At 36.4% G+C, this 21,625-nt stretch overlaps 4 protein-coding genes and 1 non-coding gene across 6 annotated transcripts; 2 read left to right on the plus strand and 3 right to left on the minus strand.

The window, feature by feature from the left end:
• Positions 1–192: 192 nt before the first annotated feature.
• LOC18043234 (nuclear transcription factor Y subunit C-6) lies at positions 193–882 on the plus strand. Its single transcript, XM_006437975.2, has one exon. The coding sequence runs from the start codon at positions 401–403 to the stop codon at positions 830–832; it is 432 nt and encodes a 143-aa protein (XP_006438038.1). The 5' UTR covers positions 193–400; the 3' UTR covers positions 833–882.
• Positions 883–1,568: 686 nt separating this feature from the next.
• LOC18043235 (65-kDa microtubule-associated protein 8) lies at positions 1,569–6,455 on the minus strand. Its single transcript, XM_006437976.2, has 11 exons — positions 6,195–6,455; positions 5,891–6,094; positions 5,225–5,482; positions 4,908–5,120; positions 4,416–4,571; positions 4,141–4,300; positions 3,907–4,058; positions 3,730–3,817; positions 3,350–3,423; positions 2,308–2,382; positions 1,569–2,225 (listed from the first exon to the last, which is right to left on the minus strand). Exons 1-11 carry the CDS (start codon positions 6,276–6,278, stop codon positions 1,902–1,904), a joined length of 1,788 nt encoding a protein of 595 aa, XP_006438039.1. The 5' UTR covers positions 6,279–6,455; the 3' UTR covers positions 1,569–1,901.
• Positions 6,456–8,485: 2,030 nt separating this feature from the next.
• On the plus strand, positions 8,486–8,588 carry LOC112099418. The gene has a single exon (XR_002906222.1). It is a non-coding gene; the product is annotated as a U6 spliceosomal RNA (small nuclear RNA).
• Positions 8,589–10,000: 1,412 nt separating this feature from the next.
• Positions 10,001–14,193, minus strand: LOC18043236 (ELMO domain-containing protein C). The gene is made up of 9 exons (XM_006437981.2): positions 13,982–14,193; positions 12,037–12,146; positions 11,740–11,808; positions 11,467–11,582; positions 11,311–11,365; positions 11,079–11,199; positions 10,817–10,864; positions 10,599–10,693; positions 10,001–10,475 (listed from the first exon to the last, which is right to left on the minus strand). The coding sequence occupies exons 1-9, from the start codon at positions 14,094–14,096 to the stop codon at positions 10,377–10,379; spliced, it is 828 nt and encodes a 275-aa protein (XP_006438044.1). The 5' UTR covers positions 14,097–14,193; the 3' UTR covers positions 10,001–10,376.
• Positions 14,194–17,004: 2,811 nt separating this feature from the next.
• On the minus strand, positions 17,005–20,419 carry LOC18043237 (probable arabinosyltransferase ARAD1). 2 transcript variants are annotated; one of them, XM_024186423.1, is made up of 5 exons: positions 20,215–20,419; positions 19,501–20,096; positions 18,372–18,668; positions 18,191–18,286; positions 17,005–17,714 (listed from the first exon to the last, which is right to left on the minus strand). In XM_024186423.1, exons 2-5 carry the CDS (start codon positions 19,981–19,983, stop codon positions 17,295–17,297), a joined length of 1,296 nt encoding a protein of 431 aa, XP_024042191.1. In that variant the 5' UTR covers positions 19,984–20,096; positions 20,215–20,419; the 3' UTR covers positions 17,005–17,294. The 2 variants fall into 2 exon arrangements, with proteins under 2 accessions (XP_024042191.1, XP_024042190.1); XM_024186422.1 differs by having other exon boundaries at positions 19,501–20,104.
• Positions 20,420–21,625: the final 1,206 nt, after the last annotated feature.

A 21,625-nucleotide genomic window follows, 5' to 3' on the forward strand; every position in this document is an offset into this window, starting at 1 on the left:
TTCTCGCCATCTACTTGCAACAAACCCAAACCTCAGGAGAGGTTTTTAAAAATTACCCAATAAAAATATTGTCCGGCTGGGCTCAGGTTTTGCCAAGTCCGGCCCGAGTCTAGTATTTTACCATCTCTAACTTCCAATGCGTTACGACAGAAAAAAAAATAAAAAATAATAATAATAAAAGGAAGACAATCCGTCCCTTTTGGCGCGGGAATCATCTCTGTTGGCGCGCAAACTTGTACCCCAACGACAGTTGCAAGAAGAAGAAGCACCCGACTCATCTGAAACGTGAAAAATCCCGCAACCCCCGCACTTTCCCGCCAAAACAGAAAATCTAAATTCAACATCCTCTGTCCCCTAATTTTTCTTCTCATATCTCCAAAAGCGATCTTACCATCCATCAATGGCTGAAGAAGCAGAAGAACAAAACACGGAGACAACCCGGCCCGAATTTCCCGTTGGCCGGGTCAAGAAAATCATGAAACTCGACGAAGACATCAATAAGGTGACCTCAGAGGCCCTCTTCGTAGTCTCGCGATCCACCGAGCTGTTCCTGCGATTCCTCGCCGAAAAATCGGCCGAAGCCGCAATCGAGAAGAAGCGAAAGACTATAAAACTGGGAGACATGAGAGTCGCCGTCAAAAGGCACCGGCCGACAAGCGACTTCCTTCTCGACTCGCTCCCCCTGCCGATTCAGTCTCTGGATCGCCCCGCTACTGGGAAGGCGCGTTCTCGTCCTGCCGTGGAAAAACCGTTGCCGGTCGGGACTCGCCGGATCGACCGTTTCTTTCACAAACCGGAAAATGAAGTTCCAGTTGAGATCGAGGATGATTAGGTTTTTGATTGATTATTGTACTGGACAATAAAATAAGTCCTTCGTTTTGCGGCTTTTATGCAATCAATTAATTAAAAATGAACATGTAGTTTTGTATTTAAGATGAATCTTCTTCCTTTATGTTTTGGTTTCCTTTTGGATTAATTTATGATTAGTTCTTGTGTTTGCATTTTGTCACAGTTTATGCTCATACCGATGATTGTTGAATTAAATTTGTTTGATATTATAGGAGGCATAAATCAAATAATTGCGGCGAGGGCTTCAATAATAGTATTATTGTAATCAATCGATTATAGATCTGGGGTTTGATTCTATTACTTTTGCAAATTCATTTTTGTTACAATTTTTTATTTGTAAAGCATAAAGCCCATAAGAAGAGATGCAGATATGCTCGAGATTGGGGCATTGTAAGCGGTGAGAATCGTAGCATCCATACGAAGAAAGATGCATTTGGGCATTTGGGCTGCTGCAGTTGAACGGAGCTGTGCAGTTGCTCAAGTTATTGGCTTCTTTTCCTTTTTTGTTTCCCCCAATTATATGATCGTCATGTGCTGCCGAGGGCACATGATTCATAGAGATGACATGGTTTCTTTCTTTATGAAACCATGTGCTGCCGAGGGCAGTACAAGTGTACAATTAACTGCAGAATGTGTTCTGTTTCAAAGTTGACACAGTTTCTAATCAGTTTGTTGGTCATTAACTCAATCCATCAATAATAAAACTGACGATTGTGGGTTACCAAACATGCTTTATAATACCTTCTGAGCAATTAGCTAATCTGTAGAACTACCTGCACTGTGTACATCTGCAGTGGTAAAATAAGAATTCAAAGACTCTGAAACCTTTTATTTTTTCTCGTAATCACGATTGGCTCGAGGTTCTAGAACGCCTACTGAGTCTATTACACAAATTCAAAACACAGATACGCTAATACTTCCTTGACTGACATGCAAACTGGATTTATTCTTCCTTATGATATACTATATTTTCTCAGAGAACAAGGTTTCTCTATTTACTTCTGCTTTATGATTTCATCAGATGTGAAGATTCACCAAATCTGACTGTAAATTCAAGGAGATAAAGGGCCTGAAAATGTTGATACCACTGAAGCTGTTTCATCTTTAAAATGAGAAGCATGGCCAAATCGAGCAAACTTCTTTTGTTCCTGCACTTTCCTTCCTTCCTTAATAAAGGATATGCCTTGGGTTGCTGAATTGATGCTGTATGTTCCCAGTTGTTGGATGCCCATCGAAATCCTCCTATTTAAAGGAATTGCATTGCTAAAGCTTCCATTCAAGCTTCTGTTAGGAATACGCCGATTGCTGCTGCCCGGTCTGGACCCAAAGACATTTTCTTGCTCAACTACCACTTGGCTCTGCACCTTCTTCTTTTCCTGTGAGAAAGGCCAAATTTTGATTAAACTTGGCTAGAGAATACATGAGATTCTTTGCCATTGCATGTCAATAAATTCTAACCCTTTGTCTTTGCTTCTCCTCCTCCCTTTCTTGTCTTGCCATATTATACTCTTCCAACATTGCCAACAGTGGTACCTGGATGACCACAGATGTTGATTCCCGTCAACTGATTAGCTAAGAAATGCTTGAGCGAAAAATAGGTAAAATGCAAGTATAAGACCATCATATGGAAGAAATTTAATCTCGTTGAGACATCAAACTGTCGGACTTTGATACGAACTGCAATTTTGGATACTGATGACTTGAAGTTTTCTCTACGAGAAGCATTATCCTCTGTTTAAGTTTAAATAATAACTTCATCAGATTAAATGACTAGTTCTATACATGCAAAAAGAGTTTGCAGTTTGATATTATTGTGTAATAATTACATTTGTCAGAAGCAATATTTGTAATGCATCAACATAGCAGCTTTCATTGACGAAAAAGCTTTATTTTTCAGTTAGCGCAAACACGCTTTTCAACTAATGTACTTAAATGCTCAATCTACAACCGATGTTGATAATAAGTAACAAAGGAAAAGACAGTCTTGGTGATGCCTGCATCGTGGCCTGTACATGAAGGCAGGGTTCAAAACATAGATAATTTTTAATAACTAAGGTTCTTTTACAGAAATTAGTTGGGTATTGAATTTGTGTACTATTTCATGGACCATTTAGTCCTTTACATAGTTTAGTTGGACCTATACTAGTTTATGGAGCTTTTAGGACGGAGAGCATGATGTTAAGGGCATTATAGAAATGGAGGTTGGGTGTTCGGCTCCATTTTAGCAGTTCTATCCTAACGAAAAATTATTTGAAGAAAATTTGAAAAGTAAAAATGCACTAGTACTTAGTAAACAGGATCTGCAGTTCAGACAAAGCAGTTAATTGCCATTAATTCGTCTAATATTCTGAATTTATATTCTTATTACTGTTTCTGACCTTCAGGCTTCAGCCTTTGTGGCTTAGGAAAACTTCAATCTTATATTTCCATTTGCATTTCAGCAGATACTTCATGCAGATTGGTGTTTATATCAATATATGCTGGCAATATGTTATCTTACCTCATCATACAAGAAAACTTTCTTTCTTTCTTCTTCCCAACTTTTAGTCATTGCAAAGAGTGAATCCACCAAAGCTGCATCAAAACAGTGAGTAAATATGAACAGATATGTAAGACAAAGATATTATCAGGTTGGTCATAGTGTAGTGTGATAGAAAATTTCAAAAACAGAGGCTTTTTGATTCATTAATATTGTTTATCAGTTTTCTTGGTTAATTTTCCATATAATAGGTTATCCAGAGTAATTTCTGCATATAGTCAATCCTGCAGCTTTTATTATTCTTTTGTTTGAAATGATTAGTCAAAACAAGTAGGCCATTCAGAAGTTCCTGCTTCCAAATGTACATAAATTTCTAATATTGAGAATCTTTCGCATGTTACCTGGAATTTTCTTGACTGTTACCCGCGCCCTTTCGGCACGCCTCAGGTTTCTGTGAGCACCTCTGCTAACTGAGTATCGATTCTCATCCTGTGGAAATGCATGAAGGAGGGAACGTGAAGAGATGCATTAAAGACGGAGTCAAATAATCATGTAGATGAATGGCTGTGGGATTATACCATGCTATATTCTTCTAGCCAGCGCTCCTCATCACGTGCCAACATCCACCTTTCGACCTTCTCCATTATAACCTTCCTGCTAGATGCTTCTTCCTTTGCCCTTGATATCTGTTCATCCATGCTCGTGAGGAGATCAGCATGATCAATCTCCCCTTTTGTATATTCAAGTCAGTTTGTAGGTCACACTAGATTAAGCAATAGAAGCACCTTAAAACAGAGAAATTTCTTCCCCACCAGAGTTTAGAAGGTTTGTTATTTTGTCCATCTCTGATTGAGAAGGAATCTCCATGTGTGAGTTATTGCAGATATCCTCTAGCTCCTTCTGTTTCTTCAGGAAAAGCTCTTGCATCTTGCTTGCTTTCAACTGATCCAATCGCTTGACTTCAGCCTCAGCCTTGAAACAATTTGAACAAATATTATGTGTAGTTGGAACTTGAAAAAATTATGAATAATTTGCGTTGTCTACTGTGTTCTAGTAGTTTGAAGAATTGTGAATCATATGTACTAACCTGCTCGATTATATTGTGGGTAAGACTTCCAGACTCTGATACTTCTGCTGATGACACAGATAGTAAACTGGTAACATGGGAAAACTTTCTGCGATCATTATAGGGAGTGCCCATAAGATTCCACAAGTTCGTCAGTGCTTTGCCAAGCTGGTGAAGCTGCAAGGTTGACTCCATCAAAAATAAAAGATTTCGTCATCCAGGTGGTTGATCCAACTAGCGAACAATATTTTTAAAGTAAAAATGAAAGCAAGTTATTGCAGCAGATATAGAAATTAACCACTCAGAACCGTTTTACTTGTACATGGTTCTTGTCATGATTAAGGTTTAGACATCTTTCTTGTTTTATTTGTCATTGTGAAATTTTTAGAACTACATAATACAAAGGCAGAGTACTAGAGTAGTAATGGTGAATGTTTTGCACAGATCCAAGAACGAGCTCCATGCAGCCATGTTTACTCAAAAGAAGGATGGCATGATGTAATAAAATTTCACCTTCTCGAGGCGCTTCTTCTTTTCTTCTTCGAGAGATTCCACAGTACTATTGAGTTTTGCCAAAATGTTGTCACTAATGTTCTTGGATATTCCAAACAATTCACTCAAGCTGGGGTGAACTTTTGTTATGATCATGGAAGACTCCATCCCAAGTGTTGCAGACAGACTACGCACTGCATCTATGTATTTTTCTACCCTCTGGAGCCTGTCGTTCTTTGAAATCGACAAAAGAGAGAAACAAACAATTATAATACTCGTCAGTCTATGGAATAGTTCGCAGTCTCCTAAAAAATAAATCTGAAGGAATTTTATAGTACCTTCTCATTATGGAGTCCTTGTAGCTCAATTTGGTATTCCTCCAGTTTCTTCAGTGAAAGATCATTCTCGTTCACAATGACGTTTGTCGAAGAGTCGTCATATTCTGAAAGACCGGCTATTTCTGCAGAAATTTTCTGAATCTGTGCCTGTACGGCTCGGAATTGGTTCACCCTCTCTTCTTTCCTCAATCGCATCTCCCTCAAAGCTGGAGTGATTGAATCGAGCTGCTCCTTCAGAGTTCCTGTCATTTTCTCTGGCTGCAGCCAAGAACGAGTCAACATATGCAGGGATTTTATCGTTCAAGATAATTAGATTCTCTGTATAGGAGGACTATATATCTCCATTTTTCAAGTCACTAGTTAATAGATTTTCATGGAACAAGTTATTGTCAGGATTAGGGGCATATGATTGGCCTAATCTTGAGACCGGTAGAGAAAATTTCTGGTCAAAATGACGAAATTCAATGGATATGTAATGTTTCCCGGACAAATTTATTTTTGCATTTTGTTCAGCACAGTCGTGCATTATTCTTTTCATGTTCACGCATTGTTAAGTGATTCCAGAATACTGAATCTGTCCGCTCTTCAAAATGTACTATTAATTTAAATCACATGCACAGTTTAATGAGTGCTTTCCTACTGAACAGAGATTGATGGATAAGGTACCCGTCCAGGGAGTGATCGTTCACCAAGTGACAGAAGGAGGTGGGTGAATTCGGCTTCGGATTCTGCCAGCTCCTGATGCAAGCGAGCTCTCGATATGTTTGCCCGGTCAACTTTTCTCCTGTATACATCTAAACACTCTTGTTCTAAATCTAGTAGAACCTTCTCTCTTTCAAACTGATCCTCTCCCACTTCATCCCAAATCATCTACTCCAATACAACATCAGTTAAACAAAATATAAACATTTAAAGCCATTTTTACATTCAAATGGAAAGCAAAGAAAATGAAAATATTTGTAGCTCTTGCCTGCAATTCTTGGAGTAAATATCCGCATGAGGTTTCCAGTAACGCAGAGCTTCGCATCGTGATTGGTGATTGGAAGGAAGCCATCTGTTGGCTCCTTCGAACTAGCGTACTAGAATGTAGGAGCTTTAGCTGAGATACTTGGACAACTCGAAAGTGGAAGCTTTGTGTTTGAGTACATTGCCACGCAACCGAGTACTTTGAGAAAGAAAGAGAGTAAAGGGGAATGTGAAAGTGCTGCGAGCTTTGGTTGTGAGTTTTGCTTAAAAGACAAGGCTGGCAGAGTTTGGTAATTCTGAAGCTTTGGGTTCAAGGGTCATCCAGGTTCTGGCTTTCACTCTCCAACTAATAGATTTTCATAAATTGAATAAATACATTTTTCCCTTTTTTATTTTTTATTTTTTAGATGTGAAGTTAGAGCATCTTTTTCATGGAAATACAACTTATTTTTCATTACATTTGTGCCTTAGATGAGTATATAACAGGCAATGTCCTATATAAGCCTTCAATAGTGACTTGATTCCTAAGCAGCCTGTATATGGCCCCAAGGGAAAATCTTTTCTATATATCATTTTATTAAAGCTATGGAATCTGTACAAGCCTTTGCTTTTCATGATTGGTCCGGCTGCAAAATAATATCATTAGTACTTGGGTGATGGGCCAATGCACGAAAATCTGGGCCATCTGATATGATCCCTCAGTTTTGATGTGCAGTAATAATCATTGATCATGAGATTCTTTTCCCAGTTCCTCCTGAGATTTATTTTTCATCTTTTGTTTTTGGGTCATGATCATTATTCTTCAAATGTCTTACAAATATCTAATTAATCATCATTAATATTTTTGATTGTGTGATATCTAAGCCGAGGATCAATGCAAGACAAAAAATGATTACTAAATTTTTGTTTCTATAAAAAGTGGGAGAGGTTAGTGTTGATAAGGTTTGGGATCCAATTCCATTGGACATCATAATTATGTGATTGAGGAAAAGCTACTGAATCATTTTCAACAATGCACTCTTACCTCACACACCTTTTTAGTCAGAATTGGATTAGAATTAAAAGTAGTAACTTTCTTTATCGTAAATCCTTTATTTAAGACTTTGATGTTTGGTTTTGAGGGAGGGAGAATAAGATACCAAGAGTGTCAAAGGACCCAATCATAACATAAACCATAAAGAATGAATTAAGCTAAGTATTATTACTTTAATACTTGCTTGTACTTTGCAGTTTACCCAGATAAAGACGGCAAAAAGGAAAGTAGGATCTAGGGCTCGTGTTCATAAGCAAAGCAGAATTGGCACTTGAGGATGTGGCAGAAAATTATCAAGCAACAGTTTGTGTTGTTTACATATTATGATTTTTATTACTGGTGTTAATAAAAAAATATATAATTGTTCAATTCTGACCATACACGATCATTTGAACGACGCTGACATATGATTACTAGTTTGTTCTTTGCGCTTTTTCATGTGCACACAATAAGACTTTACATAATCTATTATTATTTTCTATGCATTATACTATAGTTAAATGAACAGAATTCCATATGATCGTGGACATTGAAGAACCCAACTTCGGCAGCAAGTGGACTTGGTAACTTTTTGGGTTGAATCAAACTATTGGCACCCGTTCATTTTTCTCATAGAGCCCACTCGAATAAAATCACTAATCGCAATTTAGAATTAAACACATTTTTTTTTTCAATTATCTACCTGTTTCTTCCTATCTAACTAAAAGAAGTATCATAAATATAGAATAATTTATTAATTTTTTCATATTTCTTATTGATTAAATATCTTTTGTACTTAAGATTGCTTTCAAATTATAATTTAAAATATAAGTAATTTAAGCTAGTGGTTAACATTAAAAAAATTCTTCACTCAAAAAAACCTTTTAATTTGTTTTTTGGATAATAATAAGATTGCAAAAGAAATAAAAAAATTATCACATTACAACTTTGATTTTTTAACAATAAGAAAATTAAATGAAAAATTAGACGTGTATTTAAAATATATATATATTTTCAGAAATAAAATAAATATAACTAAAAAAAGAATTGCATGAAGAGAATAGACGGTGCCAATAGTCCAAACTCTTTTTAATTTTCGATAAGAGCCCAAATCCCAATCCAATGTTAAAAAGTACTTATTATAGCACCCAAGGGCCCAACGTCGGATCTTATCAGCATGACGTCAAATATTCAAGTGTGTCATCCAAATCGAACTAAATCCCACATTGTTTAGTTACCCTTCCCTCCGAGTCTTAATATGTACAGGAGCAGAATGTGCTATCGTCTCTTCGGAGACATCCGATAAAATTGGAACGATACAGAGAAGATTAGCATGGCCCCTGCGCAAGGATGACACGCACAAATCGAGAAATGGTCCAAATTTTTTTTCCATCTGATTTTCTGATAATCTGCCTTCAAAATCATGTTGAATCGGCAATGTTTTCTCGAGTAATTATGTGTCTCAGCTGACTCGCAGATTCTGCCTTTTCTGTTCATCGTGTTAAGAATATCACTACTCCTTGTCTCGATAATTGATATACGGTATACAGTGTTAAATGCATATGCATGTGCTCATGAGGATTTCATTCCCGCAAGGCGCTGCAAGTGTCTTCTGTTTAATGCTACGGGTGTAAAATTTTGCTTTGAAAACACCCAGTTCTTCTTCGAGATCTGGTATCAAGAATCAAGAAAAGAAAGATGCTGTATTACGGTTTCTCTGCTAATTACTGAACCATATAGAGATCAATTAGATGATAATCTGTTTGCATAAGTTTGCTGAAGGCAATAGCTGAGGGTTGTGAAAGTTACACAGGGAGGCTGAGATGTGCGCTTTTGAGACCTGCAGCCTTTGCAAACTTCAGTTTACCCAATTGAGGTTCATTTGTAGGTATCATAATAGTGGGTCTGCATTCCCACCACTCAGTCTTGCTCTCCTTTTCTCGCCAGCTACCAGCGTTTGCTGAATTAATGCACAATCCATGATTTGTTTGATAGTTGAATCACAATCTTTTTTTTTTTTTTTTTTGTTCTCTGGGGACTTCGAGTTTAAGGAGTTGAACCAATTAGGATATTGCTGCAAAAGGACGAAGAGGCAATCGTGTGACTTAAAAGCCATTTCCTCCTTTCAGTTTCAGGATATCTTCTTGTAATAGTGTTTTGGCTTCTTAATTTTCTTTGTCGGCACTGCATTATTTCCCAATCAAAAAAGCTTTCAAGTGTTTTACAACATCATCAATCTTTTTCTAACAATATGTCTGCTGTATTGCTCATTTATTTGTACTGGATTGTTCTGCTCATGTATATTTAGTTGCTCAAAAAAAAAAAAAATTATTATTATAGGATTGACTGCTAGAAGAAACCTGAAAAAAAAAGAAAAGATTCAATTAGTACAACATTTCTAGTTACAACTTAGAACAATATTTTGCCCAGGTTCTTGATACCCTATCAGAAAGGACATCCAGTTCAATAATGACGGTCATGATGTAACAGACTGTTTGATATTTCTATCCACGCACACTGGTCAGTAATCCCTCATTTGTATTCTCGGACAAGGCATAACGTATTCGAAAAGAGATTCTAGAAGGACTTTCCATGCTGTTATACTATGTGATTAATTATTAATAATCAATCGGAAATTAAAAAAAGGTTGTATTGGAGACTGTTCATTGAAAGCCATACGGACTTGGAGCATCAACAAGGATGAAAATTGTTTCGAAAAAGTCGTATGAAAGTTCCTTATCCAAAGCTGAAATTTAAAACTCTTCCCTTCGTTTATTTAATCAAAATGACATCTCGGCTGCAATGTGACACATAAGATGGCCAAAATAACAAAAAATGAAGAAAAAAAAATTGTAGGAGGAAAAGAAAGGAGTAGAACCTGAGCCTCGATTTACAATTTCTGAAGTGGAATCTCATAAACCCAATAAACTACTAAAGAATTTCTGATAAATTTGAGTCTTTTGGTATCCCCAACCCCTCCATACAATTCTAAAATAGAAAAGCGGTGTTCGATTTTGACAGAATCCTCCAGCAGGAACTGCTATGTGTATTCAGAACTGAAAGACTATGGATTCACATTCACTTACTAGGTGAGAGACAGAGCAAGGATTTTACAAGTTTGCGAAGTTAAAAAATTATATTCAGAAACTGTCCAGAAATTTTAGTTGGTTATTGCTAACTGAGCAGACTGTAAGAAGGCATCTCTTCAATCTGCAGAACATCATCCATGAGAAGTTCCCTCTCCAGCTGAGCTCGAGTTGATTTCAAAACATCCTGTTGTAGAAAATGCAGAATTTCATCAGAAACTTGAAGCATATGATTTCACAGATTGGCATATAGTACAAGTAGAAATGATTTGGAAAGCATCAATTACGAAAAGAGAAGATGTATTCTTACATTGAACTCCATGTAAGTAGCATTTCTCTCAAGCCATTGCTTGTCCATAACCACAAAAGCCACACAATAAAGCAAATCAAAGGCCCACTCATTGTCTGAAACAACACGTTTAAGAATAACTAAAGCTGTCGCAAATGACAACAGACCAATTTATTTAATGTAAAATTGACAGTAGATTCAGCAATGCTTGACCATGACAATATCATGGAGGCTCCTACCTGACAACATCTGCAAGAAAACTGATCTGACAAATGTCCTAGGTTTTGCTGCAAAAGAAAAGACAGCCTGCATTAGCAATGTGTTCTAAGTGTAACAAACTTTTGGCTTAAAAAAAGATCAGAGTCGGTGCTTCTACATTTTCTAGCAGATTAAGTTCAGTTTAAGATTTAGAGAGAGCATAGAGTTTCTCAAATTGCGCTTGATCACTCCTGATTTGTTAATCCAAATTCTAAGGGAAAAAGATCCTTAATTTCCACTTACTAGCCTCAAGGTCAAGCATTTGCATGAGCATGAATGTGATGTTTACACCAGCAACAGCAAAGGGATACTCCCAGGCAGCACGCTTACCTCCTTGCTTTCTTAGTAAACGCTGAAATGATGTCTGCAACAGTGAACCAAAACATATAAATCGCACAGTTAATTCTGTGCTGGCAAATTCGAATAAAACTATAACATTCCATGTCCTAAGTAAACTGAACACTCCGAATCTCACCGAAAATGTCTTGGCAAAGAACAATAGGTTCTCCAGAGAAATGAATCCTGCTCCTCTGTTTATCAGGCAAATTGTCTTGAGCTACCGATATAGAAGAAAACAATATGCCAAGAAATCATAGAGGAAAAGATAAGCAGCATGATAAGGTACAAGAACCTGAAATCAGTAGATGGATCTTTTCCTTGCCATCCCATTTCTTTCCATTGATCAGATATTAAGCCATGGAGCTCCCGATCAGGGTATGTGGCGGCCCACAATGCTCTCAAAGCTTCCTGATGTCATGAAAATTCCAGATACATGAATTGCTTAAAATGAGAGGAAAATACAGGCACGCACACACACACACACCCCCACTTTGAAGTTGCATCTCCCTAGCATGAGTAGTCTAGAAAAACATACACCTTTCAAGAAATGTGCACATTAACACACCTGGTGATCGGGCCTGGAGGCATCAAAGTAAACCTTCATTCGGTGCTTCAACCTTCTCAGTCTTTCTTCCTGGAAATTTTCAAAATAATGTCGTGAACATATTGCATACCTACCTTGGGAAAAAAAATCAAGGATACCGCAAAACAGAGCAGCAATCCTTAGAAACAATGTTGGTAAGTATTTTATAATATCAACCCGTCCAAGTACCAAAACTGAAGTAATAAGGCATTAAGGCCAAATAAAACTAAAGCGAGTAGCAATGCATGCCTTCCATCTTCATTAACATGAGAGACTTGCCTGTTGGGGAGTCAAGTTAATGCAAATCCGCTCATAAGTTCCCTTTCTCTTGAAACAAACACACGTCAAGCCCTTACCAATCCAGGTAGGCGTCCCACAAGTAGCATCATCTGCACACATTAGCCATTTGGGTGGTCCTTATTTAAGTTTTTTGTCATTACACTACAATCTAGTTACTAAAATTCATTTACATTCTTCAATAGCAAAAACTCAAAAAGAACTCAAACGCAACCAAAACCAATTCAACTTCAACAAGACAATCTTTTAGCCACCTCGCCCACTAACTACTCCAAAGCATTTCATATCATTGAGTTAGTATGAGCAACCACTACTAATTGTTAAGCTTCCTCAAGACATGTTCAGGTGCTGCTCAGACCACAGAAGATAAACATGTCCCCGATTCTGATTTTGTAATGAAACATACCATTTTATGGGAAAGGAAGCAATCACATCAATTAATTACACAGTAGTGGGACCATCGAAGGTATGATCGAAGCCCAATACACGACAAGCTCTGGTCCATACGATCATACGCATTAATTGAACATGATTATACGTCCATGATCGACGGGGCGGAGATCGGGAGACAGAGTCAGCTGGTAATTGATTTGAAGCACAGAACAGTTCTGTACTGTCTGTCTTGATGCGTCCGACAAACAGAATGTAAAAAAGTTTTCGGACACGCGCTTAGCTGGGAGATTGGGACCCCATTCCGACCACATGCGAACATATGCCATATGGAATCCATGTGAGCGCTTGATCCAGTTTGGTTGGAAACCATGAAACCACGCGCTCAGGTGGAGACTGTGTGACGAATTGCGAAAGACGAGAGTGAATTATAACATCTAGCTGAGTTAGCCGAACATCACCCCCTCCATTTATAAAATGAGTTAAAAAGGAAAAGAAAAAATCTTGCATCGTTTTCATGATCGAAAAGGGGAAAACTTTTCAATCTAAATTACTGAAAATGAAAAATTGATTTTAAATTAGTAAAAAACCGATTTATTATTAATAAAATAATAGCAGCATGTGAAACAATATAAAAAAAGGTCAATGGTCAGTCAACATGAAGTGCGCTTATCATTTTGCTTTTTAATGGATATTATTATACGCCTAAGGAACCTATCTATTAGATAAGAAACCAGGGCTGCAATATCCACATCAAAAACAGCGGAGCTTTTCATTTCCATTTTCCGAACAAAACTTAAGGCATTTATTTATTTCACGTAAAGACAGACAAGGGGACCTATGAGGGTCGCTATTATATTACGTGAATCGGTTACTTCATTATTCATGATGCACTTATTTTATGCTAAATATTCGATGCACCGGACAGCAAGTCCAAATGCAGACCGTCGATCATGAAGTGGGCCCACGTAATATGGATGGATGGCCAGTGATTGACCTGAACTTTACAGAGACCGTTGGTCGAGACAAATCCGGCACAGGCACAGAGTACAGAAACGAGAAAGAAGATATTACGGCCTGGTTGATTCATATCCAACACATATCAAATTATCCATTACAGATTTTCTGTTTCCTTTTTAAAAAATAATAAAGGGAAAAAAAACTCGTACAAAATTCAACAGCATTCACACTCTTAGCTTCCGAAAACAGAAACGAACACCATGAATATGACGAACCAAATGCACCAGATTTGATGGGATAATGCCTCTAAAATGAAAAAAAAAAACTAAAAATCTAATCTTTTTTATTATCAATTAAGGCTGAAAAGAATAACTCAAAATTTCAGAAGCCAAAACGACGAAGAACATCATACATCCTATACAAAATCGAAAGTAATAACAAAGAGCAGCCGATCCAACTTACTAGCCAGAACATGAAGATGGAGTATATGAACAACGATAATAAGGGTTTTGAATCTTAATAGATCGTAGAGGTTTTTAGAAGCATCAAATGAGCATGGTATTGATAAAGTAAGTACCTGAAGCAGCGGGGCCGGGAGCAGAGCCGTGAGCGTGAGAGTAGCGGTTGATTGAAGACGAAGGAGAGAGTGTACGGATCGCCACGCAGCCTCCCTGACTCCTAAATACTCTCATCTTCTCAATGACATCAACAGTTACTCGGCAGGAATGAAACTGAAGCAAGTGAGGGAGGGGAGAGAAGGGTAAGTGAATGTCACGGTCCGAGTTTTCTGAAACTGGTTCCGACGAAATGACAACATTGCCCACTCGTTGTTTGTTATGGACTTATGGCCGAATACGATTTTACACGTAATCTTGAAAATCATTTCTCAAAATGTAATTTAATATTGTATGAGGATAATAAAGTCAATAACAGATGACAATTGATTGCCGCAATACTTCTCCAATACAATGATGTGTTTTTCAAATATATATATCAATTGAAATAGTTTAATATTTCTTCAAAATTCTGATTTTACATGTCAAATAATCAAATATTTTATTTTATAGGAATTCTCAATGAAATAACAGGTATATATTGCTGTGACGTAAGAAGTGAATATAATTATATAGAATTAATATAAAAATTTACATTTGTCAAAATTATACTTCAATTGAATCATAATTTTTAATTTTCTGGATATTGATTGTAAAAGAGACTGATAGTTACGGGGCCACTGGTGTAAAGGGGTAATATAGACTTTTGAGACTCATTTGTAGTTTTGTAATGGAGGGACTGTTGAATAGACAAGTATCTGTTGAGTCGCTAGTGTGACAAGGAGTCCAAAAACTATCTTCAGATTCCACATGGCCGTCTCGTAAAAACTCCCCACCGAATAGCAATCAGAGTAGGTGAGACTCCTTGACGAGCAACTAAGCGTTATCTTTCAAACACTCTCGAAAGAGAGTGAAATACACGTCCACAGGGTTCTTTATTTTCTTTTTTAATAACAAAATAAGTTTTTCCGATTGAGCAAGAAGTTGTGTTTATTTCTCACGTGGACAATTATAAAATATCTTAATTATTTTATATTTTATTGAGTTAATATATGTCTAATATAAAATAATAAAGAGAATTAATGTTAATAGACTTTTATATTATGTGATGAAATAAACGTCAGGAAGGCTGAGAGAATTCTAAAAGAAATGAGTTGTGAAAAAGAAGAAGGATAAGCTGATATTCAATACGCTTGCCTTTTTCACGGGGGCAAGGGGCATTACTCATTTTTCTTAATGAAAAGTGTGGGTCATGTGGGGGGGCAAGAGAACGAAACGACAGCACAAGCTGTCGTTTCTCTCAGGGTTCTCTCAATATTCTCGACATTTAGCAGCACTCAAATAAGTTTTTCCTATTGAGCAAGAAGTTGTATTTATTTCTCATGTGGACAATTATAAAATATCTTAATTATTTTATATTTTACCGAATTAATATATGTTTAATATAAAATATCAAAGAGAAATGTTAATAGACTTTTTTATTATGTGATCAAATATTATATTTGTGAGTTTAATTTTATTATATCTTATATTATAGTGTATTATGAACAAATTCAATCTTTAATTGGGCTATTTTAGCTCACACTAAAGTAGTTAATTTTGTATTATTACATGAGTAATCCCTACACTTAGTCATAAAATGTAAGCAAACTCTGATCTATTATGTTGTCATTTGTGCTTGTGTGTGTATAGATTATTGAAGGGTTGAAGCTGTGATTTGCAATAAACTTAAATAGGGTCGTAACCGTAGAAGAACTCAGCAGTCTCAACAGTTAAGGATGGATTATAGCAAATCAAGGTAATGATCCCAAACATTTCCCTTTAAAACATTGTTGGTATGGTATACGACCCTAGAAATTGTTATTGAACTAGAGCATTATCAATTATTATAATGTTCTGTTGTTATATTTTGGGCGAACTTCTTTATGGTTTTATGCAGGAAAAATTGATGAACATTCATGATAAACATTTACATTCATATTTAACGGATTAATAATAAACAAGCTGGGGTGCTTCTTACTCGCAGGAGTAGTGTGTGAGGACGGTTGGGAGTGGTGAACAAAACCTTACAATAAAAAGAATCTGGCGACAAAAGAAGATAATTAGATAAAGGCCAATGTCTTTGGAGTTAGCTACGCCCCTAACTGTTATATATTCGTAAATGTTTGTCCAATGCCGGTCATCCGATTTTCGAATTTGATATGACTGCCACGTAGATTTTATTGCGCAACTGAATGGTTTAAGACGTCTGTTCTGCTCTTAAAAGCACGGCAACAAGCCAACAAGAATCATGTATGTTACCCACGCCCCTCCCTTAAATTTGTCCTCCAAAAATACTTTTTCTAATCACATGGTTGTTACAATAGCGGAGTACAACTTGATAATGATTAAAAGAATCCTTAATTAATCCAAAGTAGGACAAGATTTCTTAAACAGTGGGCCGGGCCAGTTACATGTCATTAGTTACCAGATGTGAATAAAATAAATATCTCCAAAATACATAAATAAAAATATGTCAAAAATATCTTGTAAATTCTAAATATGTTCAAATCATGAGATATCCTCGTCATTAATAATAATAATAAAATAATATGAGATGGGCTTCTATACTGAATAGGCGGCGGATTCGTAAATCACTTCAATGAACCTTGTCAGGAGCCGAAACTCCGATTGAAACACTAAATAATGAACAATGATACTACCAAAGCCTATAGTCCCATGTAAAATATCTGCTGACAATGAATAATTCCTTCCATTCTCAGGCACCAAGCTGTGAAGTTTGTATCACAAGCCCAGATCTAACCTCTGCACTCAACTGGCTATTTGCAGACTTCGGAGAGCATTCTCCCATCAATTAGATTCAGCAATTTACTAGTGGACACTCGTTGATCATCTCTTTTGGAGCAGGATAACTTTCGCACAAAGCAGCGTAAGGTGAACGCACAGCCAAAACCAAATACAAAGCAGCTGCTTTGGCCTCTTCCATGTACCAATATAAGACATTGAATTGAATGACTAATTACCAACAAATATGAACACATCAACAAATATTACAGCCAGTTGGAAGACACTGAATTCCGTATGACTGTATGTATACAGCCCTATGTCATTACATTATCCAGAACTTGCTTCTGCACCAAGTCTTTGTCATCAGTCATATAATCAAGCAAGGAAAAAAAGAAAAAGAAAAAAGCTCTATATGTTACATGAAATGTAAGCCGGCAAACAATGGGAATTAAGATCTAGTGACTACCTGTGATTATTTCCCCTAAATGGGTTGCCATCACAGATGATGGAAAAATTGTGAAATGTACAGTTTCACATAAGGAAGATAAATCATATACTCCACCAATCTGGAATTTTCAATCTTCGATGTCTATGTACAGCTAGCTGGACTCCAGGAATTTTGTTCTTTACCTGTCTCCAAACCATATTGACAGCATCTTCCTTCTTTGGTGGGTACTGGAATTCGTAGTAATGAGAGATGCTTTTAAGACGCTGCCACATTTCAATCCATCTCGCTTTTGGAATCTGCCTCAGCTGATCAATCATGTAACCGGGCTGTCCTGCCTCTTTTATAGAAAAGAAAACAGAGAACTCGGAGTAGTCAATTTCATCCTCAAAGGGTAGCTCAATCCGATCACTCACAATGACAGGAACACAGTGGCTCACAATAGCATCAAACAAACGGCACGATGATGGCGTGTCTCCTGCAGGATGCAGACAGAACTTTGATGAACGCATCCCTTCTGTAGACTGGTATGAGAGAGGAACAGAAAAAATTAGATGAAATAGGAAAATTTCTGGTTAAAACTTATTATTAGAACAAACCACTTAGGTAAACACAATTTTATGCAATTTTTCACCCCTGGCTGGGAAGTCATTGTTGCTCCTGTATTAGTGAATAAATTTTCATTTTACCCCTGACATAAACACACACATTCCTTTTATTTTAGGATAGAAGCTGTAGACAGTAAGAACAGACATAAAATCTAATTCCTATGTCTCTAATGATTGTAATTACCAGTTCTCTTCATGTACGAAAAGAATAGGGATGCAAGCACTGTATGATGCAAGATATTCTGAGAATGTCCATGCAGTTTGCACTGTAATAGTTCAACAATATCCCATTCCATGACTCTCAGAAATACTTTGATCGGACAATATAAATAGATCTTATTTAGGGGACCCTAACAATAACTCTATGATCTACATAGCGCTTCACTGCATACCTCTTTAATGCTTTTTGTTGTTGGTGCACTTCGCTCATAATGAACATCATCATAACCAGTTAATATCTTTGCCAGTTTGGCACGAACTTTGCCTTCCTGCAACATAATAGATCAGAACTAATCAATTCCAGTTTGATATTCTGGTTTTCAAATGAGAACATCATTGGTCAGGCTATAATACATCTTTTCTAATAGTATTCCCCTGAAAGAAAAGAAGTGTCTTGCGAGCCACAAATGGATCTGGAGGGTTATCATCTGTAAAGGATTCCACAACATGTACGTAAGGAGCGACCACATCTTTGCTTAGATTTGACATACTCCTGGGATAGCGGCCAAAATCTGCAACAATAAGAATTGATGCATTCAACTGCTGTCGAAGAAATCTGAAAGCATTTGGATGTGTCATTGGAATCACATGGTCTCTGCCTCCAGACTTCTGCCAGTATTTGGAATTCCGCAAGAATTCTAGTATCTCAATCTGAAATCAGAAGCAACCGATGTTGACAAGTCCAAAAATGAAAAACAATAAAAATAAAAATAAAAATAAAAATTCAGATATTGAAGGAATGTTGAATAGCAGATAATATATAGTGCAAATATAGCAAATTTCCTAAAATATAGCAATGGGTAACGCTTTTTATGTTCCATGATTGACACAGTTTACAATAGCAGGTTCCGCAATCGGAGCTCATTATCCAACTCGTGAAAACTTTCATATCCTTGCTCAAGCAAGTTCACAGAAAGGCGAGATGTTACTTGGAATTGACTAACAAACAGACTCCTTTAGCTTCCATCCTCCCTCACACCTTAGTAATTCTAAATTTATTTATAACCAGAACACACAATACGACGGTTACACGAAATGTGAAAAGAGTGATTCGTATATTTTCCATATGATTAGTACAGTAATTTCCCCTGCATCTAATTTTGGCTAGAGTAAGCGCTTACTGAGGGACCTCAAGTCGTCTTCTATCAAGTAGCTCAGAAAACTCTGAAAGAAATGTTAAAATCCTTCACTTTCAACATCACTGCATAAGCTCTCTAAATAAAATCAACAACTAACTTCACTGCCACACCTATTGACTACTCTAATTTAGAAAGCCGGTAACTTCAACTTTGCATTCTTTAGCTACTTTTCAATTTTACTCCCAGTATCCAATTAAGCAGATACATTATTGATTTTTCAGAAAATACATATTATCCAATTTTAACAGCAAAATCCAAAGGCAACTTTTTTTTCCCCCCGTAAATTACTAAATTTTGCAGCACTAATTAAATCGACAAAGAAACCAATGAACTAGAGTAACTACCTGTAATTGGCGATCAAACTCGGTATCGGGATCCGTCATGTTATGGCCGTGTGTGTTAAAACTCAAGGAAGAGAAAAAAGGCACAAAAAACGCCTGCGCCGTGTCGGGATCAGAAACCCTAACAGCCTCTCTCTCTTCACTTTCGCCGTCGTACAAAAGCGAAGCCATAAGCCAATACTCGACGCTATGCTGCCTCTTGATGCCCGAACTCCGCGGCCAACGCGGCAGGTTCTCACTGGTCACGGGTAAACCATCGGGACTACTGTGATCCAGCATGCCTACGTGGAACCTCCTAGGGAGATCATACATGTAGACTCTGAGAGGTGCTGAACAGGACTGTGCCGTTGATTGTAGTAAAGGGAAGAAGTGTGATCGAATATCAACGGTTCCGATGAAAACTGAGTAAGTAATTACGAGGAGAAGAAGGAAAATGAGAGAGAGTATTGCTTTTTCAAACATTTTGGAGATCTCTCGATGTTCCATCAACAGTCTTATCTGCGTACTGGTGCTGTAATGCCACCCAGTGTCGTTTGATTAATAACGGCTGTCGTTTGGTTGGACAAAATGGAACGATGATAAGCAGCGCCTCACTTTATCTACATGACTTATGAACATGCTCTCTGTGAGTCTGTGCCGTCCAGCTCTTAATTAACTTAAAACTTAATTCTACCGAGTACCGAATAATGATTTTGTAAAAGATGAGCATATATTTACCTTTTCGCCGATAACGAGTACCGGCTCTGCTATTTTAATCTCTAGATCACCGTGGATGCCGCATCAGTGTAGCCAACTGAAGTGCAATTAAAGTAAAGTGAACTCTATTATGTTAAAAACTAAAAAAAAAAAAAAAAAGTCGGTTCCGACTCCGAGGACTTGTTCTTTGATGAACAAGGTAAATAAAGGTCAATGTCTTAAAGACTTTGGCGTACACTGTGGTGTTCACGGATAGAATTTTAAAGATTGTATATTAATTTATATTGAAATAATAATTTTTACGAATTATAAATTTTTAATTTGACTCAATTCATATTTATTTTTATTATTTTATAAATTAATTTGTACGTTAAAATTTTTTAATTATATCTTATCTACGAATTAATTAAATAAAAAATTAATATAAAAATAATTTTATTAACAATTAAATTTAAAATTAAATAAGATTTAAATAAATAAATTATTTAAATAAAGTTAGAAAATACATTTAAAGCTTCAAAATATAATACACTAAAAACAAATTCATTTGTTTAGATCCATACATGAAAATTAACTGCTTAAGCCGTCCACTAAATCCAAAAATATTTATTAAATTCATTTATTTTGTATTGTTAAGCTTATTCTTTTAATTAATTTTCAACTTTTTAACTACTGGACTTAAGATATAGGAATTTAAATAATTAGTATTTAGTTATATCTTTTATATATAAAAAAAATTGATTATTTTAGTTACCAAATAAAAGATTTTTATCAAAAATCAAACAGGAATTGTTCGCTGTTATTGAAAAAAAAAATCTTTAAATTATTATTATTATTTTGCTCAAATAAACTAAACAGGTTTAGTTACAAGTATGATTCATGTTTATAAATTAAAGAGGAAAAAGGAATCCCAGCATAAAACCATTTTTAACCAACCCATCAACACGCTTGGCAACAAGCTCTAAAAGCAAGGGCCGTGGTATGCTATGAAATGTGATCTTGTTGCGAGTTGTGACCAAGAACCTCGTAAGAAAATGAGATGGTTGCCAACTGGCCATGAACACCTTGAACACAATAGAAATCACGTGGCTTATAATTTATAAGGGAAAATTTCATGTGACCGGTTTTTCTCGACCAACCCGGCCACGAGGGCTACATAGCTTGGTCGTGCTACAAAAATTAGATGTTATGCGACCCGTTAAGCTTATTGCTTGAGCGAATATATTGCATGTGGCTTATTTGTCTAATTTTATATATATAAAAAGATACAGTAACACATTTACCTTTTTTAATATTTTATATTTTCTGGTTTTGCAAATGTTGATTGAATTGAATTGGTAAGTTCTATGGAAATCGCACGGGTAGTAAAGATTTGATGAGCTCACACTGGATTAAGGAGAAGTTTGGTTGCATTCATGCAGTATTTTCTGAA

Source organism: Citrus clementina, unplaced genomic scaffold (genome assembly GCF_000493195.1).
Source record: "Citrus clementina cultivar Clemenules unplaced genomic scaffold, Citrus_clementina_v1.0 scaffold_4, whole genome shotgun sequence".
Taxonomy (NCBI): Eukaryota; Viridiplantae; Streptophyta; class Magnoliopsida; order Sapindales; family Rutaceae; genus Citrus; species Citrus x clementina.

Bases quoted from the DNA above. Each gene is read 5' to 3' on its own strand.
- LOC18043234 (XM_006437975.2), top strand. From the start codon at position 401: ATGGCTGAAGAAGCAGAAGAACAAAACACGGAGACAACCCGGCCCGAA.
- LOC18043235 (XM_006437976.2), bottom strand. From the start codon at position 6,278: ATGGCTTCCTTCCAATCACCAATCACGATGCGAAGCTCTGCGTTACTG. The intron at 3,818-3,906 runs GTATAATCCCAC...GCATTTCCACAG, and splicing joins GGCTAGAAGAATATAGCATG to GATGAGAATCGATACTCAGT. The intron at 2,383-3,349 runs GTAAGATAACAT...GTGGTCATCCAG, and splicing joins AAGTTTTCTTGTATGATGAG to GTACCACTGTTGGCAATGTT.
- LOC18043236 (XM_006437981.2), bottom strand. From the start codon at position 14,096: ATGAGAGTATTTAGGAGTCAGGGAGGCTGCGTGGCGATCCGTACACTC. The intron at 11,583-11,739 runs GTGTGTTAATGT...TCATGACATCAG, and splicing joins CCTCCAGGCCCGATCACCAG to GAAGCTTTGAGAGCATTGTG. The intron at 11,200-11,310 runs GTGAGATTCGGA...TCACTGTTGCAG, and splicing joins TCTTTGCCAAGACATTTTCG to ACATCATTTCAGCGTTTACT.
- LOC18043237 (XM_024186423.1), bottom strand. From the start codon at position 19,983: ATGGAACATCGAGAGATCTCCAAAATGTTTGAAAAAGCAATACTCTCT. The intron at 18,669-19,500 runs GTAGTTACTCTA...TTCTGATTTCAG, and splicing joins AGTTTGATCGCCAATTACAG to ATTGAGATACTAGAATTCTT. The intron at 18,287-18,371 runs GTATTATAGCCT...ATTATGTTGCAG, and splicing joins GGAATACTATTAGAAAAGAT to GAAGGCAAAGTTCGTGCCAA.